The sequence below is a fragment of the Cotesia typhae genome, unplaced genomic scaffold (assembly GCF_013202065.1).
Source record: "Cotesia typhae breed Kobodo isofemale line unplaced genomic scaffold, CoteBio_Ctyphae contig_5, whole genome shotgun sequence".
In the NCBI taxonomy this organism is placed as follows: Eukaryota; Metazoa; Arthropoda; class Insecta; order Hymenoptera; family Braconidae; genus Cotesia; species Cotesia typhae.
Genome location: NW_027423757.1, coordinates 10,585,252 through 10,598,819, shown reverse-complemented (window position 1 = coordinate 10,598,819; position 13,568 = coordinate 10,585,252). Strand labels below are relative to the sequence as shown.

General features: G+C 29.7%; 1 protein-coding gene across 1 annotated transcript in view; it reads right to left on the bottom strand.

The window, feature by feature from the left end:
- Window positions 1-13,568, bottom strand: part of Para (sodium voltage-gated channel paralytic) — a 36,629-nt gene that overhangs the window by 6,077 nt on the left and 16,984 nt on the right. The window contains exons 14-32 of the mRNA XM_074248273.1: window positions 12,733-12,789; window positions 11,973-12,401; window positions 11,448-11,541; window positions 11,270-11,338; window positions 10,380-10,630; window positions 10,132-10,305; window positions 9,703-10,053; window positions 9,129-9,363; window positions 7,548-7,682; window positions 7,303-7,435; window positions 7,102-7,220; window positions 6,752-7,023; window positions 6,500-6,673; window positions 4,421-4,543; window positions 2,624-2,746; window positions 2,345-2,539; window positions 2,018-2,263; window positions 1,481-1,751; window positions 302-606 (exon numbers count right to left, since the gene is read on the bottom strand). Coding sequence (XP_074104374.1) covers window positions 302-606; window positions 1,481-1,751; window positions 2,018-2,263; window positions 2,345-2,539; window positions 2,624-2,746; window positions 4,421-4,543; window positions 6,500-6,673; window positions 6,752-7,023; window positions 7,102-7,220; window positions 7,303-7,435; window positions 7,548-7,682; window positions 9,129-9,363; window positions 9,703-10,053; window positions 10,132-10,305; window positions 10,380-10,630; window positions 11,270-11,338; window positions 11,448-11,541; window positions 11,973-12,401; window positions 12,733-12,789 — 3,756 coding nt within the window. The remainder of the gene's footprint in view (window positions 1-301; window positions 607-1,480; window positions 1,752-2,017; window positions 2,264-2,344; window positions 2,540-2,623; window positions 2,747-4,420; window positions 4,544-6,499; window positions 6,674-6,751; window positions 7,024-7,101; window positions 7,221-7,302; window positions 7,436-7,547; window positions 7,683-9,128; window positions 9,364-9,702; window positions 10,054-10,131; window positions 10,306-10,379; window positions 10,631-11,269; window positions 11,339-11,447; window positions 11,542-11,972; window positions 12,402-12,732; window positions 12,790-13,568) is intronic.

The window sequence follows — 13,568 nt, the reverse complement described above, 5'->3', positions numbered from 1 at the left end:
AGTGAAAAAATTTATTTTGAAAAAAAAAAAAAAAAAAAAAAATTACTAATGTTGTAATAAAAAATTAATCTAGATTATTATGAGAATAAGTAAAATTTTCTTGTTTAAAGAATTTATTTTTTTATTTTCCAAAATAAAAAAAATTTTTTTTTCAACAAGAAAATTACTGTGAGAAAAATTTTTATTTCTTCATTTAAAAAATAAAATTGTTTAAAATTTTTGACAAATAAATTTTTTATTAAAACATTACTTTTTTTTTTCAAAAAAAATTTTTTCTTTCAGTGTATCATTAATATCCTACCTGGAACAGCAGAATCATCGACTGTCCAAAAGTCTTGAAGTTGTAGACATCATCCAGACCGCTCTTGTCTTTAACGTGCATGAAGAAAGACATTCCGAAGATCGCGAAGATAAACATGACCAAGAAGAGCAGCAGACAGATGTTGAAAAGCGCTGGCAATGACATAGCCAGGGCAAACAGCAGAGTTCTGATTCCCTTGGCACCTTTTACTAGACGCAGTACTCGTCCGACTTTGGCGACTCTCACCACTCGAAGCAACGTAGGCGAGACAAAATACTTTTCAATAATGTCACTCAAGACCAAACCTAAAAAAGGGCGTCAATATCCTATTAATTTAAATTCCTATTTAAATAAAAATATCGTGTCTATCTCACGATGCATCAAAAACTAATTCATGCAGGCCACTAGTTATGGCTTATTGATTTTTATTAATTATAATTTCTTAAAAGTCTTATTTTCTCTCAATCTAACTATTTTATTAAATTTTCTAATGTGTGCATTTCAATTTACTTTCCAGTAATTGACTAACTGTTTGAATGTATACAAAAAAAATGTATGTTTTGTCAGAGTATCTTTATAATAAAATAAACTAAGTATGTATATTATATATTAATTAATATTGTTTATAAATAATGTCTTACCCAACGTGTATGGGTTATTTGTCAAATTTAATGTTACCGTTTTCGGCATGCTACACATACTTACAATACAGTCTATTATTATTGCTCAATAGTCATTATAAAAACGCAAAATTGTGTATAATTATAAATGACTATGAGATTAGACGAAAGTCTTCAGAGATAGAGAGAGAGAGGCTTATTGATGCATTGAAATGAGAATAGAATAACATTGAAGCACATATAATTGTATATACAACGTCAATGTAAGGCTACATAACGTAATGACAATGATCAGTCGTTGCGACTCAATTGAAACGTTTTTTTGGGATAACCTGTTCACTTTTTATTGTGTTTTTCAACAGTGCGGTTCAAAAAAAAAAATCAATTCATGCAATTAATCAAATTATTAAAAAAAAAAATATTATTTTTATTTTTTCTTATTAATTTTTAAGTAAAAAAATTTTTCAGTGCATGGGAAAGCAAACAGGGCCACCGTTAGGCATTAACGATTTCGTTTCAGTAGGGTCATACGACTGAAGTAATCATTACGTTATATTACCTAATATTGATAATATAACAACAACAAAATCAAAGAGATTCCATGGCTCCTTGAAGTAGTGATAACGTAGAGCAAAAATCTTCATCAGACACTCGCTACTGAATATCACAATGAATATCATGTTTAAGTAATCAAGCACATTGCTGAATGTTTCAGTCTGTTGGTAATGATCGAGTGTCATCGTTAACATGTTCAAACCGATGAACAACATGATTATCATATCGAACTTTTTGTCTGTCACTATTTCAAACACAATTGCTTGTGGCCTCCACTGAAAAAAATAAGAAGAAAAAATTATTTTATTATTTCTTCATTAAGGTAGTTCACTCCTGACAAACAGTTTGTGCTATTTTTGTTATTTTTCTTTTATTAATTACTAATAATATTGGAGGTATTAGAAGTAACATAGAATACTTTTTATTAAAAAAAAAATTATTTTAAAAAAATTAAAATTACATTGATTCAGTTCTGAGTGAACTACCTTAAAAAAAATTAAAAAAAAAAAAAAAAAAAAAAAGAAAGAACATAAAAATTCACCCTTGGTCGTGGAATGGCTTTCAGTGGTTTTTTACTTCCCATTTTTTTCATCGCGTTGTAATATTTCTTTTGATCCTCAGTCATGAACATCTCAAGCGAGCCACCGGCTTTCTTCTTCTGCTCGTTGAAGTTATCAATGATAACTCCGATAAACAGGTTGAGAGTGAAAAATGATCCAAATATTATGAAGAATACAAAGTAAAGATACATGTAGATATTTGTTTCACGGATTGGTTGTTTGTTAATCTAAAATTACAAAAAATATTTTTATTTTATTTTATAAATTAATTAATTAATTAATTAAAAATCTAAGAAGCTATGTTTTACTTCTCTGGAGTCGATGGCGTCGTTCATTATTTGGATCCAACCTTTGAAAGTAGCCACTTGGAATAAACACAAGTAAGCTTTTCCGACATGGTCGAAATTCATTGGTGAATTTTCCCAGGTGTAATTTTCAGCTTTGCAGGCATTACGGTCAGGTATTATTTCATGACTGAGTGTCGTTTTGTTCATATCAACACACTGAAAAAAAAAAAAAAAAAATAATAAAAATCATTAATAATAATCAATACTTTGCATAAATATTATAAATAAATAAATAACTACCTTGAAGTATTTTCCAGCAAACAATTGGACACCCATGATGGCAAAAATAAGCCAGAATATCAAACAGACGAGCAATACGTTAAAGATGGACGGGATAGCTTGGACCAGCGCGTTAACGACCACCTAGATAAATATTATTGTTTTAAATTCTGTTTTAAAAAAATAAAATAATTCACTAATTAAATTGACGGTTCAAGTATACTTTATAGAAATTTTTGTTTCAGTTAATTATCTATATTATTAAGAGAATAAGAAAAATTTTGTCTCTCAAGAAATGACCTTTTACCTTGTGAAATATTGATATTTTTAAAGATATAAGCTAATTCTGATGTTACACTCATCGAGACCTTTCATTTGAGTACCCACATCAATTTTTCATATATTTTATATATTTATATATTTATATATATATATATATATATATATATATATATATATATATATATATATATGTATATATGAAAAATATATAAAAAATGCATGTGGGTACTCAAATGAAAGCTCTTGATAAGTATAACATCAGGATGAGCTTATATTTTAAAAAACATCAATATTTAACAAAGTACAATGCAATTTAACAAAAGTCATTATTTAATAAAGCAAAATTTTAATTTTTTTATAGTTCATAATTATTTTAAAAATTGAATACTTGAACGATCAATTGTGCTTATTAATGGTAAGCTCAATAAAAAATTCTACATTTATTTTTATAGAGCATTGTGTTTGTGTTTTTATTTTCTATCCATTTAATTTTTAAAAGCAACTTATCGTGTCTTTAATAGCTGTAGTTTAAAACAACTCTTGTATGTGTAGAGAAATTGCAATTCAATTGCATGATGTTAATTTACATATATATTATTTATCTCATTAAACACATGAATGAAGAAGCATTGAGGCACATGACATTAATTGCTAAAGCCGCAAAAAAAATACCAAATTTATGTGGTATTAATGTATTCATGCCTTATTTTACATTTCGCTATTGTCTATGTTAATTTTGGTGTGGTACGTACATTGAGCGAAACATGCTTGCCTACATTTAATTAAAATAATAATAATTATTATGAATTATAACTATAAGGCAATACCATGCAATAGAGTTGTTGATAAGTAAAAAAAGTAGTTTGAGTGGATACAAGTGTCGGGGTATGGGCATGATTATTATGTTTTAAACCCAATGTCTCAGCGACCTTATCAGTTGTCAGTGTATTTTTATAAAAAAGTAACTAAATCTAATTTTAAATAAATTTCTAAAAATGCGCAGCATTATTTTTACTTTTTACTTAATTTAATAAAATATTTAAAAATAAATAAAATCTAATTTTTATAATTGTGTTCTAGCAAAGCATTAGCTACCCTTGCAGATGTAGTTGAAGTTCTAAACGTTATAATTTCTTTAGATTTTTATCTAGGTCATGAAAAATTTTTTTAAAGCTTAATTTTGATTCCAAAATTGAAAAAAAAAATTTTTTTTTAATTAATTAAATAAAATAGAATTAAATAAAAAAATAAATTTTCAAACGTTCAGAACTTCAGTTACATGATAAAAGAGTAAAGTGATATAACAAATCAAGTGTTTAAATAATTGAGTGAATTGCATAATATTTAAATATAAAATGTTGATGCAATTGACGCGATGAAGTACTAATTTAAAAATTCTAGTGTCTAATAAAAAAATTGATTGTGAATAAAAATCATGAACAATTATAAGGATAATGATAATTAATAATTAATAATAAATCGTAATAACAACATTAATAAATAAGACGAGGTCGACTGAGACGGTGGGCTACATACCCGCATCCCCTGCATTCTAGACATCGCCCTGAGTGGCCTTAGGGCCCTTAGGGTCCGCATTGTTTTGAAGGCTTGAATTCCGCCCGCGCCACAGAGCGACGCTACGAAGTTAATGAGCGAAACCTGCGAGCGAGAAACGAGATACGATTGTAACAGCAAGAGTTTTTAAAAGAATAGAAAAAGCTACAAAGGGACAGGTAGAACAATTTTTTTTGTTACATTCTTTTTAAAAGTAAATCGGGTCATCTGATAATTGCGGACCTGGTTAACAAGCTTTTTTATGCAAAATATTGTTTACAAAATTATAATAATAACAATAATAATAATAATAATAATAATAATAATAATGTCATTAATTGTCGACAAATATATGTAGCCCTCGGATCAGATGCTGACGAGAAGACGATGAAAGACATTAGTTTATACAAGTATATAAATTTAGAGTAGATGAATACAGAAGACAACAATGTAGCAGTAAACAATTAGTAAAAATAAATTAATGAGTGTTAGTATTAAATCATAATAATGATAATGATAATGATAATAATAATAATAATCGGCTCCATCCTGAAACAGATTAATTCTTTCAAACCTTTTGCTTATCACGAGACATGGTTTAAATGTTTAAAAAAAATATATTTCTTCTCATTAATTAAAATAGCGCTAATTATTCTGTTAATTATAAAAAAACCTTGGCTCGTAATAAAAAAAAAAAATTTTATCTCTGTTAATTCTGTGAAGGCCTGATAGAAAAACGTTAAAAAATTTGCAAACATTTTTTTGGATAGAGAACACAGAAGGTAGTTTATACACAGAAAAGCATACACCAAAATTTTTTTCCACACTTTAAATTTCCAAAAAGGCGTACATTGCAATACTTAGTACGACAAATATTTTTTTTTTTTTTTTTTTCATATACAAATAGTGTTATTTAAAAAATAAATAAATATTTACATTTAGATTTTTATTAATTAAATAACACACGGTAGAAAAATTTAGTAATTTTGACAAGGGGAATTTGCGCGCCAATAAGCACACCGCTATCGTTATTGTTAAACACTTTTTTAATTTAGTCCGTGAATTTTTTTTTCTTTTATCAATATCATTATAATGATTTAACGTCGTCATTAACTCGGCAATTTTAATAATAGCTTTTTTAATTGAATGAGTCTGTTCAATGACGACGGATAAATCAATAATAATCCATGTAAGATAAATTTAATAACGTATTTTTTCGTCGCAAGGCCCTTCACTTACTCTCATCCCCTCCCAACGGGAGACTGCTCTCAAGGGTCTCAAAGCTCTCAAAGTTCTCATTGAACGGAACGCCGGGATGTCATCGGCACCAGCCCACACTGCCCCCAAATTGATCAGCGAAAGCTAGTGTAATCAACTCATAATTAGTCGGGCTAAATGTAGATTCATTATCATGATAATATTAACACTTTAGATTTTTTTCTTTTATATAATCACTATTTTTATAAAATCCAGTGATCACGCTGCTTTAGAAAATAATCTTCATTATTGATTATCGAAACGCCACATATTATTTTTAACTATTGCATTGAAGATTTATGAAAATCAAGTTAGCTGACATTTCAAAATTTTTACGAATTTTTTGTTTAAAAAATTTTAATTCAACAATTAAAAAAATAATAATTTCACATGTAAAAAACTTGAAAAACTATAAGTGCAATTTTTTACAAATATCTTTTTAATTGTAATTTAATTGAAAAAAAAAAAAAAAAATCAAAAATTTTTAGACGTCTGCTAACTCCAGTGTCATGAAGATTTTTAAATTTATTTTATAAAAATCAATTTACTGAATCTTTTCTTCATTTTTTTTTTTTTTTAAGTTGAATTGCTTTAAAAATCTTCGATACTTATAAGTTAATAATAGACGTTTGAAGAATTGAATCCGGAGCTGAAAGAATTTTTATAATAGCATTATAAAGTTTAAATTGTTGAGCTGGTTTGAACGTGAATCGCCGTCTATTATATATTAATGGAAAAACAACCTTTTTTTTTTTAATAAATTTTTAATATCAACTTATTTAGATAAAGTATATTTTTGCTTACCATGACAATGATAAAATCAAGCCAGCACCAAGCATTTGTGAAGTATTTAGCAAAGCCCAACGCCAACCACTTTATCAACATTTCAAGAAAAAAGATGACCGTGAAGATACGATCCATGTAATAAAGAATATCTTGAAGAATTGGTCGCTGTTGAAGGTGAACATCTTCAAGCGCCTTTGTAATAAAAATATCAACTTAACTATTTTTCTTTGTTCCTTTTCTATTTTTGGCTTTAACCAGAATAATACCTACCAATGCCATACTGCTGAGTAAAATCATAGTAATTACGGCTGTCTCGAAGTACTTGTTCTCAATAAGTTGAAAGGTTTTGAGCCGGAGATTTGCCCAGCCTTGCCAGAACGGAGCGTCGTCATCACCCGCCAAAAAGGGGAATTTTTTGTAGCAGTGGTCAGGACAACAGTCTGCTGGATAGTCCGCCTCGATGATGTCTTCATCGGCGTGGATTATTTGGACTTCTTCCCCTTCATCTTCACCTTTATCTTCATCTTCTTCATCATCGAGATCTACCGAAACCAATTATCAATGATAAATAAATTATATTACATTCAAATTGAATCCCTGAAATAAATTTTCATTCAAACCTTCTTCAAGGTCTTCCTTGCTCGCGTCTTTCTTCTCTTCGCCGTCTAACGAGTCAATACTTCCTTTATGGCTTTCGTCTTTGAATGGCCGATTTTTGTGGCTTCCGTATGACTTGTTACTGGTGAAATCAATAGTTAATTATCGATAATGTCCATTAATAAGTCAGATATATATATATTTGAGTAGTAAAACCCACTTACCTAATGGTATCGTCGTCATGATGATTGATGTAGTCATGATCTAAACGGCAGTCGTAGTGATTAATGGAATTACTAATGGCCTTTGTGTTGTTCATGCTTAATCTTTCCTTTCTCAGTTTATTTCTCAGATCTCCTTTGAAAAAACAAGCAAAAGCATCCAATAAAGTAAATAAATTGTTCTGAACAATTAATTTTATTTATTTATTTATTTATTTTTTTTTTTAATTATTTATGGCAATAATTACCATGGATGGTAAATTCCATTCCTTCACCGATGGCAACTTCCAGCTGGTTGTTGAACTCTTTGGCGCTTTTCTTGTCCCGGTAGCCGTCCAGCTCTCCATCTGCAAGATCCCGATCTCCGTCCCGGTCAATTCCATCTGCGCAGTTACACATGATCTCTAACCCATCCGGGTTACCAATTTTCATGGTCGAAAAATAATATCGGATAACTGTTTAAATATTTTCAAATCGTAATTTTTCGATTTGAGCCGTGTTACCGTAACTGATTTTTTTTATGGTCTCAATTATCCATGAAAATAAAATCTTATCGTCCTTTATTTATCAAAAATTAACTCTAAGTTAAAATTTGATTTTTATTAATTCAACTACACGTAAAGAACAAAATGACACTAGATGTCTTCCCAGATTATACTCAGTGATATCTGTGGTGAAAATAGTATATTACATACCGAGGGAAGTAAAGTAAGAAATGTCTCAGATCACATGTAATTGTTGGCCGAGGCGAAGCCGAGGTCAACAAACATGTGATCTGAGGCTTTCTTATTTACTTCCCGAGGAGTGTATGCTATTTTTTTGCTCGACGAAGGCAGAAAGTGGCAACTTCATTTAGCGCAGCGGGCCGAAAGTTGACGCTTTCTGCCCGTCGAGCAAAAAAAATTTTTAAATAGTAGCTAGTATAATAGTAGCAGATTATAATGGATGATGATATCTGGATTATACTCAGTATAATCTGGATTATACTAGCTACTATCTGAATTTTTTTTTTTTCACTCAGTATAATCTAGGATGATATCCAGTGTCATCTTGGTCTTACTGTATATTTTTGCAAATAATTATTTTATTAAAAAATAAAAAAACGATAAAATTTCTGGCTTTTTTTTTTTAATTTTTAATTTTTTTTTTATTGTAACACATGCACACTCATTTGGTATCATAATTAATCAGAATGAAAATATATTAATGACGTTGTGTGAATAAAGACTTTATTTTTCGATCACGAATGAATTTATATATTTATATTTAATATAATTAATAAATAATAAATAAAGTGCGGGATTCAATTGAGTGCAAAACAGCGTGCGTGATTGTGAATTAATACACGTAATAGTATTATCAAATGTTATATTCAATATAACCGAAAAAATAATAAAAATAATAAAAAAAATCTAACAAGTGATTAATAAGAATAGTAATGACAATTAATAGCAATAAAATAATCTAAAGATATATTAACTACATTCTGATTAAGTGTGTCCTCATGAGCGCGATATCCAAGGTATGTTAGTGATCAACAGAGGGGTCAAGTGCGTGTGTGTTCGTTGATGAATAGACTACATGTTTATTACATCGGTCATATCCACTTCAAATCCAAATTAGAAAAGCGATTAGCGACTATCAATGATTGGCAATTATATTATCAGGTGTCGGGAATAAAAAATAATAAATTAACAGAGTGTTAAATAATAAAATGATTGATAGGCGGGGGTTGGAGATAAAAATAATATTAAATGACCAACAACTTAATTGTAATGATGATAATAACTACACAGCGCACACAGCAAGCGATCTGATTGGATATAAACCTTCTTTCCAACTGTTGGACGGTCCCTCACCTGGCGCCTGATCGGATATCTGGTTGGTGAGTTTGGCTCTCAACATCTTAACAAGATTGCTACAGCTCCGCTTGATCCAATTAATGAATCTTGCTATCCGGTCAATTGCCTCGGCTATTTTATTGGTGTCGTTGTCAGCCGACGGCGCTGATAGATTTGATGAACCGAAGTTTGACAAGAGCAACGCCAAGAAGAGATTGAGAACCTTTTTGGAGGGTTAATAATTTTTTTATTATTGAATCAAGTTTAATTTGCCACGGAAAAAAAATTAATTTCAAAACACAGTAATTGACGATTTTAAGATTTTTAAAAATTTTTCTTGATAAAAAAAAATTTGCGCGCTTAATTGATAAAGAATTTGATTTATGAATAGAAAATACTTGAATATAGTAAAATCGTGATTTTAACAATCGCTTTATAATATTTATTATTTAAATTCTTGTAAAATGTAATTCTTATCAAATCTGTAATAATAACAATCTGAAGCTGTAATTTTTCGAGTTTTCTTTTTTCCGTGTAATTGTTTAATGATACTGATACTTACGACCAAGTTACCGATTACGACAGTAGCCAAGAAGAATGGTATGCACGAGACATCACCGACCAGCATGCAGTCCCACATAGATTCAATCCACTCTCCGCACAGCACACGAAATACGATCATAAATGAATGCATGAAATCAGTGAAGTTCCATCTCGGCAGAGTACCATCGGGAAAAAGATCCACTTTGTCTGTATAATTTTTTCCAAACAGCTGCATACCCATCACGGCAAATATGAATATTATAATGCACAGCACGAACGTCAAGTTACCCAAGGCTCCTACTGTTCTTCCCATAATCGATATCAACAAGTTTAAAGTCGGCCACGATTTAGCTAATTTGAACACTCGCAACTTTAAACAAAAGGAACAGTTATTGTTAATGTCATAATCATTATTGAGAAATTACTCCAATTTATAATTTTGATTTACCAATCTAAATGAACGTAATACTGAAAGACCTTGCACTCCTTCAAGACCCAACTCAAGAAGTGACAGAGCTACTATAATAAAGTCAAAGATATTCCAGCCCTCTTGAAAATAAAATTTCGGGCTCATAGCTATCAATTTAAGTCCAGCTTCAATACCAAATGTTGCCGTAAAAAACTGTAATGTAATTTTTTTTAAATTAAAGGAGATTCATTGAATATTTATGGTGAGATTTAAGGATGTTTACTCACGTAATTGCCGGATTTTAATACCCGCTCCATGTCTTTGTCCATATCGTGGTGGTCGAGAGCCATGAATAGGGTATTTACTACGATACACAGTGTAATAAAAAGTTCGACAAATGGATCAAATACTATTAATGCAACCCACTCTTGGAATTTTAACCATGCCCAACAGCAATCCCATACACACAAAAAATCAATCCCGCGAATAACTGCTGCTAATATTTTCTCTTTCATTGTTGGACCTTCTTCGTCGTCGTCTGTTGAAAAATAATAAATAGAAACTTTTATTTTTTCATAATTAGCATAATATTTACATAAATTATCAACTTATTTTGAAGAAATAGTTTTTTTATACTGTATTATTAATAATTTAATTTATTTTTATTAAAACTAAAACTAAATTACTATGAAAAAATATTAACGAAAAAATTTACACCTAGAAATTAAAAAAAAAAAAAAAGGCAAATTTTTTTTTTTATAATTGGCTTTTTCATAAAAATAAAAAAAAAGTCAAATTTCTGCAGATTTCAATATCATCTTAGAGTTTATTATTTCTCTAATAATGCAATGCTGTAAAAAAAAAAATCAATCAAGCAACATTGATGAGCCTTTTATCATCAATATAAAAATTCTATTTCCCCAAAATAAAACAATCATTAATTAAAAAATCTCGTCAACAAGCGTGACACCTCGTCGAGTTTATGTATGTCGCTGATCAATAGAGACCTAATTTTGAAGAACGAAAACACAAAAAATATTACAAGACTTGTAAATTTATCTATCGACATAAAAAACGCAATCGTCAAGTAGCAGTGACATAAATAAAACAAGAGTCGAATCCCCACGTGTAGTGACCAAGTGATGCATTGGAGGAAGAGTAAAAGAATAAAAATTACCTCCTTGTTCTGATGATGTGCTTTGCCGCCCAGCAGCTTGCTCAATAATGTCATTCAGAACCATAACGTCTGCAACATAAATAAAACAAAATAACAACATTGGTATACAAAGTTATACTCAAGACAACAATAGTGTTGTTGGTACGTCTGCTTCTAAATATAAGTTTTAACTTCTGACCTTTCATATCAACAACAGCATTCTGCTGGGAAGGCTCGATGAATGGGTTGTCTTGTTGCTTGTTTTTACCCAGTGGATCTTCCATGTCCACATCCTGAAGTAAATAACAACGATCAAAGGAAATTAATGTCTGGCAAGTATCTAAATTTAAATATTACAAAGTACACGGAAAGAATAAGATGACAATGGATATCATCTAAGATTATACTCAGTGATATCTGTGGCGAAAAAAAAAAAATTTTAGATAGTAGCTAGTATAATTTAGATTATACTACGTGATATCTGGATTATACCCATTGTAATCTGGATTATACTGTGTGATATCTGGATTATATTGTGTGATATCTAGATTATATCTATTATAATCTCGATTATACTAGCTACTATCTAGATTATACTCATTGTAATCTGGATTATACTAGGTACTATCTGAAAATTTTTTTTTTACTCAGTATAATCTAGGATAATATACAGTGTCATCTTGTTCTTTCTGTGTACTTATTGGATAAATAAAAGTGAACTAACGTGATGTAATTTTTGCAGTTGCTCTGGATGACCATTGGTGGATGGTTGTCTGGCAGATCTACTTCTCAGCCTACTCTCCTTGGTCATGGGTTTACCGGCATTGGCGATACCGCCCAGCAGATCACCATGGGACGTATAAGATAGCCGAGATGTGTGGGAGGTGTAGGATGAGTGTCGCGAGCCCAAACTCGCGTAGTAAACCGGGACGACGATGGTACCATTCTCCTCGGACATCGGAGTCACGGCATTTGAATCGTCCGCGTAAGGCAGGTGTTCCTGGGCGTCCAGATATGTCGAGAGTACCAGGGGCTTTCTATCACCACCTGGTGGTCCGACAAATCTTCCTCTTCCATTGCGAATCGTGAACTGATGACTTCCTCTACTTCCTCTGCGGAGATTGAATGGCGAACCGGGTAAACTAAGGCTTGCCTGAAAATTTACGCTCATTAATTAAAATATTATCACATATTTATTGTTATATTAAATAATTAGCTTCAAGACTTGAATATTTATTTATTTATTTATTTTTTTTTTTTTTCGACTTTTTTAGTGCACATTAACGTGCAAAGGCCGACGTAGGATTATTTGTAATTAAATTTATTTATTTTGGACAATTTTTGTTGAAAAATGACTTATTTATTTGCGTTATTTCACGTAATTTAAGTAAATAGAGACAGATGTTGTAGATTTAGTTTTTTTTTGAACCTATTACAATTAAAGTACGTACGGTTGCGACCGTCATCCCATCACGTACACGTACCTTCCTCAGATTTTCCCGGTAAGCACAAGTAAACTGGCCATTAGGGGCGCGAGAGACCTTAAGAAAAAAAAATACAAGAAAAGGTATCTCCTACCGAATATAAGGGTTCATTTTTCAAACGCAACTAGCTTTACACCAACGTACAATAATAATAATAATAATAATAATAATAATAATAATAATAATAATAATAATAATAATAATAATAATAATAATATATAGGCACCACTTACAGTTGCAAAAGCACATGTAACAAATATATAATGTACGTGGAAAAAAAATTATTTTTTTTATAATACGTATAACGTGATATTAAGTATACTGTTGATAAGGATACAAATGTTAAAAATTCATAAAAATTATTTTTTTATATATTTAAATAATCTATAATAATCGTTTATGCAAATTAATGGTACCGTTTGCATGCATGTACTTGTGATTTGTGAGTTATCATAAACTTTTTTTATCCTATTCTCAATAAAAATGCTTCAGAAGAAACTTTTTATATTTTTAATAATATTTTGTGATAAAAAGTTTTTTTTTTTTTTTTTCTATGTAAATTTTCGATCCGTTTAATATTCTGTTTGTATATGTTGTTGTAATGAATTATTCTGTCGTGTATTTATTTATTTTCATTTTTTATTCCTAATTTAGCACATGCATCAATTTAACTGATATATATCATGCATATATATATTTATATAAATTTGCTAAATTTATCATGCCGATGAAATAAAATAAAATAGTCAATTTATTTCAAAGATAATTTTTTTTTTTTTTTTTAATAATGTATTTTATAAATAAATATATCTTCGTGATTTGTAGATTATTATGTT